The 9029-nt window shown below is 41.4% G+C and overlaps 1 protein-coding gene across 1 annotated transcript; it reads right to left on the reverse strand.

Annotated features, from left to right (window-relative positions):
- Positions 1 to 5138: 5138 nt before the first annotated feature.
- On the reverse strand, positions 5139 to 8437 carry LOC127373486 (uncharacterized). Its single transcript, XM_051418006.1, has 3 exons — positions 8174 to 8437; positions 5785 to 6633; positions 5139 to 5670 (listed from the first exon to the last, which is right to left on the reverse strand). The coding sequence occupies exons 1-2, from the start codon at positions 8324 to 8326 to the stop codon at positions 6115 to 6117; spliced, it is 672 nt and encodes a 223-aa protein (XP_051273966.1). The 5' UTR covers positions 8327 to 8437; the 3' UTR covers positions 5139 to 5670; positions 5785 to 6114.
- Between the last annotated feature and the right edge of the window lie 592 nt (positions 8438 to 9029).

Below are 9029 nucleotides of genomic sequence, written 5' to 3' on the forward strand. Positions count from 1 at the left end.
ACGGAAATCATAACAGGCTACTTTCACAATGTTGTTGGACATTGATGAATACCAACCAGTGTAGTCTCTCTGGTACATTTGTGATGATCATTAAAAATATTGATTTCGATCATTTTGAACACTCATTCCATACCTAGTTTAATTTAACTGAGTTTGGAATCAGTGTCCATCACCATAACAGCTGACAGTGTGCTGTGGGGCACTGCAGTTTCTTATTTTATTGTTCATCCTAATTAGAAACCGTATCCAATTTATAAAGTAAAACCTGGGTTGTACAGTGTAGTAGAAATGTAAATTCTGTTTTAGGGTGTATTTTTCTTTTAAAGGTGCAGCCTGTTTGTTGGCACTGATTCAGAATTTGGATTTGTATGACCGCTTGTAATACATTTTCCCCACAAACACTTTTTTAATTCAATGCTGCATCGCTCTATTGTCCAATACCCCCAAAATATCCAGACTGCTCTTTTTGGGCACGGTGCACCAGAGCAGCAGACGTCAGGCAGACATGCTGTGAAATGTGGGACTCCAGGCTGCCCACTGTGTGTGTGTTTTCACATGAGTGGCCGGCAGGTGGATGATTTACATAAAGCATTTGGGATTCAGAGTTGGAATAATGTCTCATTGGTTGAGCTGAACCCAGTGGCTACAGTAATGTGATGAAAACCCAGTGAAAGATTTGTGGGTTAGGCATGGCCACACTCCTAGAGGACTGTGGGAAAGTGTTGGACACTGGGACAGAGCTGGGTGAGGTCCAAACCAAAGCGCACATTTCAGGCTTTAAGTGAATAGAAGGTGTCTACATCTGTGATGTCTGTTTAAATATTTTTATTCATTCCCAAAACAGAACCAAAGTCTGGGCAATAAGAGGGTGAGAGAGTGTTTATGGTGGAAAACTACCATAAAAGCATAATACACTGGTCAATCAAGCAATATATCTCATTAAAGCAGCTATAGGCTATATTTTTATATTAAAGGGGATCTATATTATGCTCATTTTGAGGGACTCATGCATCCCAAACAGGTGCATCAGTTACAAATGGGCTTCTTAAAACCTGTGTTAGTAACACAGTATGTTTTATGAATTGAACATAAGCTCACTGTCGGAAAAACAATCTGCAAATTTATAAATTGAATATTTTTCACAAATGAGACCCATATATTTTTATTCTGGGACTCCACTAGAGTAATAGAATAGAATAGAATGCCTTTATTGTCACTGTACGCATGTACGCTGAGATTAAAAAGCCAACTCCAATAGCAGTGCAAAAAGAATAAAAAATATATTCACTATGAACATAGGACATAAAGTAATAGTACAAAAAAGGGAGGTAAGGTGCACAGTCCTGAGTATTTACATTCGCAAAATAAATACGGTGCTATATACGGTGTTAAATATATATAAATATTGCACATTATATATATATTGCCCATTATGGTATGGAAACTTTACATGATTCACAGTTCTAATACTGTCCCTTTATACAGCCCTTCAGTTCATCCTCTGTCTGAAACAAGCCCCCTCCCTAAAAGTCCACTTTCTCCCGATTGGCCAACTTCTGGAAGTCTGCCAAGGGGGAGCAACCAATCCTCCTCAGCAGAGCCCTGGGCTTAGAAGCCAATTTCACATAGTGGCCAAACTGTGTAATGACAGCAGTGGCAATGCCAAGTGATGCACATGGGTCCAAAAAGACTTTCTCATAAGCTTACACTGTGAAAGAAGCGGCTGTAAAACATTAGATATTATTTTTTGAGCATCACAACCAAATAAGCACTTTCTGCGAGACATACTAGACAACCTAATAACTTGAAGAGAAGTCCTGAGCAGAGCAGTTGAATAGCTAAGACAGACTGGGCGGGTGGATGGGTGCATCTCTGTATTAAATGGGCGTCCTACAGATGACCATATAAAGAAATCCATGATGAGCCAACGTAGGCTTGTTGCCTAAAGTAGAAAAAACGGCTTTGATGGCACTCACCATAGCTGCTACAGTTACATATGACATATCGCTGGATTCAGCACAGTCATGCCTTTCTAGCAAGCCCTGGTTGGTGTTAAAGCTACCTTAAAGTAAATGAATACATTAAACATAAATACTAAAATTTGACATATATATATATATATAGATATACTTCTGTGTTCGTAGTTCTGTATTTCCTCAGTGCATCACAACATTCACATTCTGTGTTTCAGACATGTAGAGGACCCCCCTGCCCACTTCCACACCAAATTGGGAATCAACAAGAGCTTGCATTATGAAATTACATGAGTTCAGGTGTATCATCAGCTTTATTTATAGTGTGTCAATTAAAGCACTTTGGCAGTAAAATAATTGTATATAAGAATCCATTACACTTTGGGGGTCCTTCCCTTTAGCCTATTTGGTTGATCCTCACCACTCAGAGAGCTAGGAATAAATGACTACTTTTAGCCATCTGACTATGTGCAGGTTCAAAATGTCAGAGTCTAATAATAAAAAGGTTCTCTCTTTTCCCATTTTTATTTTCACCAAAAATCACTGGTCATTCATGTCTGCTTATTTTTAAACACGATTTTGCCTCAGCCCACTGAGGTTTTATAACTGCCTGTGGAGCAAAACTGTGTCTACAGGAGAACGTCCACTGTGACTATACTCTAAAAAACGTTTTACATAACCATGAACAAAGGATGATCTCTACTAATTCATTTGCTGAGATGTACACTGTGCTTAAAGTCGCCCAGTACAACCAGAAGTCAACGGTGTGTCTTGATGGCTGTGATGTGATTCACTCACTTCTATTGTCTCAGCAGTGAATTAAACCGACAACCCTCACCCCTTTTGGTCATAACCAGTCTTTGAGCAGTGCCGCCACCCCCACTTTAATATTATATCAGAGGACAACAGGGAAAATGCCAAACTGGAGCCGTAGAGATGAGACAGACACACGTCCCCGCTGTCTGTTACACAATCTGAGCACAAAAACACGGATAGCCGCGTGATCCACCAGGCAATCTGTAAGTTAACCATCAAAGTCAAATAAAACTGCAAGAAACGCAGCGAAAGCGCTTCCGCAGGGAAATTTATTTGCAGTCCGAAGGCGGGGGAAACACTGCAAACAGGATGCAGATACGTTTGATGAGGAGACTATTAAAAGCACCCATGCTGTGTGAGCGGAGCGTCGTCAAAACCAATGAACATGGGAACAACGGGAGCAGCGCACACTCTCATCCAGCACTGATGCTGTAATAAAGTTTCTACCTACAGACACACTTGATTGGACGAGCTGCTGAGCTGATTATTTACTATTTGTTTGTTAGTCATTTGTCACTTCATATCACCCAAAGCAGTTCGATGTTAAATAAATAAACAAGACATTAAGAAATAATCACAAGTAAACAATGTAAAATAGTAAACACACTGCACCTTTAATGGTCCTTTAAAGGTGTGTAGGATTCAGTGGCATCTCGGTATAGTTGCAGATCGAAACTCCCCCTCCCCCCTTCCAAGCGTCAAGAAGCAACTATCGTATCTGTGACACGCATCTAGAGCACTGTTTGGTTTGTCTGTTATGGGCTACTGTAGAAACATCCATGGAAGGCGACCCGTGGCAACTGTAGATAAAAACAGCTCATTCTAAGGTAACAAAACCACAATTCTACACTAATAAAAACATACCTATGAATATTAGGCTACATTCAATTTCTGCCAATAAATGTTATACACTGGACCTTTAAGTCGACAATTGGTTGCAATTTTAACCAGTTAGTTGCAGTTAGCTAGAGAAACACCAATGTTAAAGTCATTCTGAATGGGGTACATGTAACAGACTGCTGCTGCACACACACGTTAAACTCACCTCTGCTTTTATTTCACTAAACAACGGCTGTGCGGCCGCTCATCCCTCAAAAAGACACATCCATTGTGTCGCAAGAACAGCGACAAATCACTGTTTATTTTTTTCAGTATAGAGACTCCCATGGTTGGTTTCTGGATTTTGGACCCAACAAAGAGTTTTTTCTCACTCGCTTTGTGCTACACAATCCGTGGCACATGGAGATGAAAGGAAGTGGGTAATGACAAGAATAATGCAGATTTAAGATGCACTTCACGTATTATATAGGCACATGTTCTTTGACAGATATCTTCATCAGATGTGTGGAATCCAAAGCCAAAAACAGGCTCAATAAATCAAACTCAGACATTCACTAGTCAGATCTTTTTTTATATATTATGTAGAAAAAGAGTTATTAAAATGAATTATAATTCATTTTGCAGGCTTATTATCTGCCAAATAAACACTATTGTTGTCCCTGACAGAGATAGATGGCTTTAGTGGGCAGCTGAGGGTACAGCCACACAGATCAGTCTGTCTGTGGCTGTTGAATTCCTCCAGCTAGCACAATAAAACAGTAACCAAAAAAAGATGCTACTGGCGGAACAGACAGAAGGGACGTCTGTCACTCAAGAAATACCACAATACCAAACACGTACACGACACACCTCGCTGTAGCTTGAGGAAAAATGCTGCTGAAGTGATGAATCTGGGAGAGTCGACCACAAATCCCAGAGATAGCATGACCTGGAGAACAGCACCATCTGGTGGCTTCTTTGTGTTACTGTCACACCAATCAAAAAGCTTGTGGAATATCCAGTGTCAACATGGGGATGTTAGCAATATGCATTTTGTAGATTTTCTTTCAACAACATGTATTTTCTGAACTTCCACTAACTGCATACTGCTGACATTATTTTACACATCTTAATGCTGTAATCCAGCCTTACACGTTATTTCATACTTCATAAAAGAGGACCCCCTCCCTCTGTGGATAAAAGCATTCTCTTTGGTTATTATACACTAATGGAAACACACTATGATTATTATATTCAATTTCTGCCAATAGACCCTCCTAAATGTTACACACACCTTTACAAAGTGAGACCATCCATGACTTTCTCGGTTGTCTGTGGACTGATTTCTATGCAATGTGATGTTTATGCACACTCCCAGAGTGCCCCCGCTTCCTGTGGCCATGCCTTACTCCACTATTCATTTCACTATAGGTTGACTCACCTATCCTTGCTTTAAGTTTCAAAATGGCAGGTGCATGAAATTGGTTAAAAACTTGCTCTAGAAATAAAGAAAGAAAGAAGAAGAGAAGATCACCTTGAACAAGAACCAGATTTATTCTTCAAATATCAAGAACAGCGAAAATATAAAAACAACTATGAGAACTGTGTCTGAATGTGTGTGAAAGAGAGTTCACTTCTGTTCATGTGCTGCAGTAGCTACAGTACCTGCAGTATAAGGTTGTGTGGGGTTATACAACAGATATACTTGTTACACCTGGTGCAGGTAGTGGCGACTTTCATCCTTTTTTTAGGGCAGAACTCGCAATACCTCCGACTCCTTCTCTTCGCTTTCCAGCGGCGCGCACTGGTGCAGATCCGCCACCATGGCAGCGGCGGCTGGTGTGCGTGGGACGTGCTGTCTCCGCAGAATTTGCGGGGCCACCAGCATTTTCCCCAGTCCCTCCATGAACAGCCTCCATCTGAAGGTCTTGCCCTGCATCCAGGAGGGCTCCACAGCTGTCCACAGCACAAATGCGTTGAATGCAGAGACGTCCAGGATGTGGTAAAAGAGAGCCAGGGGCCACCGACTGGCCCTTCTCTTACAGCTGTAGGTGCCTATAAGCTAAAAAAAAGAAAAAGAAAAAATGAGTACCTGTATTCTTCCTCATCATGCACAGATAAATAATTATTTTGATATAAATCCAATAAGAATAATTGCGTACATAACGGCACATACCCTATCCAGGTTGTCGACCGCTCCTTTGCAGTGGTCGTAGTCTAGAGGACCAACACGCTCTTCCCCTGTTTCAGTACGTAGGACACCGCTGTGTGCGTCTCGGTAAAGGCGAATTGGACGAGCTGGTCGTCTACACAGACATCCTGGCCCGGTTTGAACAGAAGGGGGAGGCAGTGCACCCACTTCTCCCAGATGGTCCAAAAGGCAGCCAGCTTGTCTTTCCTACAACGTGCAGGTCGAGTCAGCTCGTCTTCAAACCGCACGCAAGAGCTTATAAGGTTGAATTTACGGAGGGGTATGGTGGCACAGAAGATGGCGCGTCTGGTGTGGTCATCCCACAGGCTGCGGGTCGACTCGACGTGACCTGTACACGCCGGCCAGAATCAGTATCCCGATGTATGCCTCCATGTCAGTGGCATCTAAGTCCTTCCAATCTTTAATGGAATGTTTCCCCTGCACATTTGTCGTGTCCACGAGGAGCTTGATGATCTTCTCTGTCACGAACAGATCGAAGCAAGACTTCAAAGTGCTGATATGGCTGGTGGCGTACCGCGTGGGACCCGGGGTCCCACCAGTGCCTGGAGCGTGGCCAAGTGTCTCAGGAGGAGTGGGAGACCAGAGAATTTGCCCTTTCTTTGATTTCCATTCGTTATCAGAAGGACCCGCCGTGTCCTCCACCTCCTCCTCTGTGTCCTCCTCACTCTCAGGGGGGTTATCGGAGTAAAGTGAAGTCGATATCATGTTCTGTGTTTGGGTTGTCATCAGTTTCAAAAGCTTTCTCATCCGAGTCGCTGTCAGCAGGCTTTGTGACACTCTCCGAAGCATTTTCTGCCCCACATAGGGGTGGATCTAGAGAGATATGAATGGGGTGGCAAGAGGGTGGCATGGACACTGTTAGTGATGGCAGAAATAAATGTGCTGATTTAATCGCAAACCATCGCATCAATATTTGCTTGTCAATTAAAATATGTCAACTCAAAAACAAATAACAAATTCCATAATTGTGGTACGAGTAAAGCATCGAAAAGAAATATCTGAAATAATATATTAAAAATAAATAAATTGTTGTTTCCAAATCTTCCCAAACACATAATTTAGTCTAAAATGTGGCTATCTATTTATTTTTTTTATTATAAGCTTATTATAGATTATAAATTAATTTATGTTTTTACATTTTTCAGTTGCTTTTACTTACGGTCTTCTCTAACTTGCTGCATTCCCCTGTCCCGACAGATTGCTTAAAATGTCAACGAAAGCGTTCTTTAAGGTTTAAAATGGTTCCTCCGAGGGACAAAAAGTCGATATTCACCAAATTGCGTCACTTATCATTTGTGAGGCCGCACATTTGCTGTCGCCAACGATCCAAGACATCCAGTGTCAATGCTGATTAAAAAGTCCTCCAATTGGAAAATATGGTAAAACTGCAAACTCCCAGGTACTGAGCATTGAATGAACTGTCACTGCATTGCTGACTAATATAGCTTTTTGTTGGGGCTCGAAGTGTGTGACTTTGGTGTTTCTGTAAGTTGACTGATCTGAAATTTAAACACGTAATCGGTCAGTCGATTCATCGGGCCGATTGCTTGGCATTTTGAGATAATCGGCCTAACATGCATTGTTCCTCTTCTCATGTTTAGAGACGACAGTGGGGCACTTCATTTGCTCAAGTTAGCTGTTCGATATTGCAATATATATTGTGTGAGGATAGAAAAACATTATCGTTTCATATAACGCTCTATGTGCAGTGGGCTTGGAAACCTCCACTAGGGGGTCGCGTGACCTTCTTGATTTTAAAGGTGTGTAAGAAAACCTTGCTTTCGCTTTCCTCCCATACACAGTGTTTGTTTTCATAAATATATTTTAGTATATTGTTTAGTTGTAATGTCCAATAAGCCAATAAGCGTCCCCATCAGCAGAGACTTAAATAAAAAGACAGACAACTGTGTCCTCCCTCTTCTTCCCATGTTCTCTTCCTCCCACTGTCCATTTTTCCATTTCCCTCCCCTCTCCTGTCGAGAACAATCGAAATGCCATAAAACTTATTTATCAAAACAAGGTTATGTTTCCTTATGTGTTGTGTCCTGATCTCAAACCACTCCCAACGGCTTCCTTTGCGTATTACAATCACATTATTAAACCCTATCTTACTTTCCTCTCACCTTTTCCCACTATCCTTTGCAGCTGTGTGTTCATTAGCTTGCAGGCTCCCTCCACAGAGTCAGTGCAGGAAGCCTTGTGCCTCAGTCTGCTGTGCCTGAGCTCATGTGCATCACACTCATTTAACCATGTTTGACCAGACAAGCTTTTAATAAACAGTGGCGAGCCTTCACCCACACACTGTACGGCTGCACTGACCTTACACTTTACTTCACAAATGCACAGTAACTACCTGCTGACTGTTCCGGCCGACATCTTCTTCTTCCTCTTCTTCCTCCTTCTCCTCTTCTTCACACTCCGCTTTGACTGCCGTTGTTGTTGGTGTCCTAGGTGAAGTTGTGACCGGCTGCTGCTGTTGTTGTTGTTGTTGTTGTTCTACGTTCATGGTTGGGGGCGGGCGAGGAGACTCCAGCCCCTCCTCCTCCTCCTCCTCCTCCTCCTCCTCTCAGCCACTCCCGCTCAATTTGCGCGGGAAGGAAACGTCACCCCAAACCAGTTCGCCTCCAGTGGAAGTTACCGGTTCCTGCTGTCTGCGCTGATCCTCTTCTTTGGTTTTCTGGCGGGCTACAAACCAACGTTAACGCTGTATGCCGCTCCCTATTGTACCGGAGTGTGTACAACCCGGACTGTATTGGAGTTGTTTCATTAAAGCATTTGAATAAAGCCCTTTGTACCTGATTGTTCCTCTCCAACAGACCCCCCTTTATGTGTTAGTTATACTGTTTAAAATATGTTGTGCACATCGTATTCCTTTATTGCATACTGAATATAGTGTATATATTTTCATTATAGGTTTTTCTATTTTCTATTATATCTTTATAATATTCCCTTTTTTATTATTATTCATTGTATTTTTACACTTCAACAGTATCTTTACAATTACATGTTATATATATATATATATATATATATATATATATACACACACACACACATATATATATATATACACACATATATATATATACACACACACACATATATATATATATATATACACACACACACACACATATATATATATATATATACACACACACACACATATATATATATATATATATATATATATATATATATATATATAT

Source organism: Dicentrarchus labrax, unplaced genomic scaffold (genome assembly GCF_905237075.1).
Source record: "Dicentrarchus labrax unplaced genomic scaffold, dlabrax2021, whole genome shotgun sequence".
Classification (NCBI taxonomy): Eukaryota; Metazoa; Chordata; class Actinopteri; family Moronidae; genus Dicentrarchus; species Dicentrarchus labrax.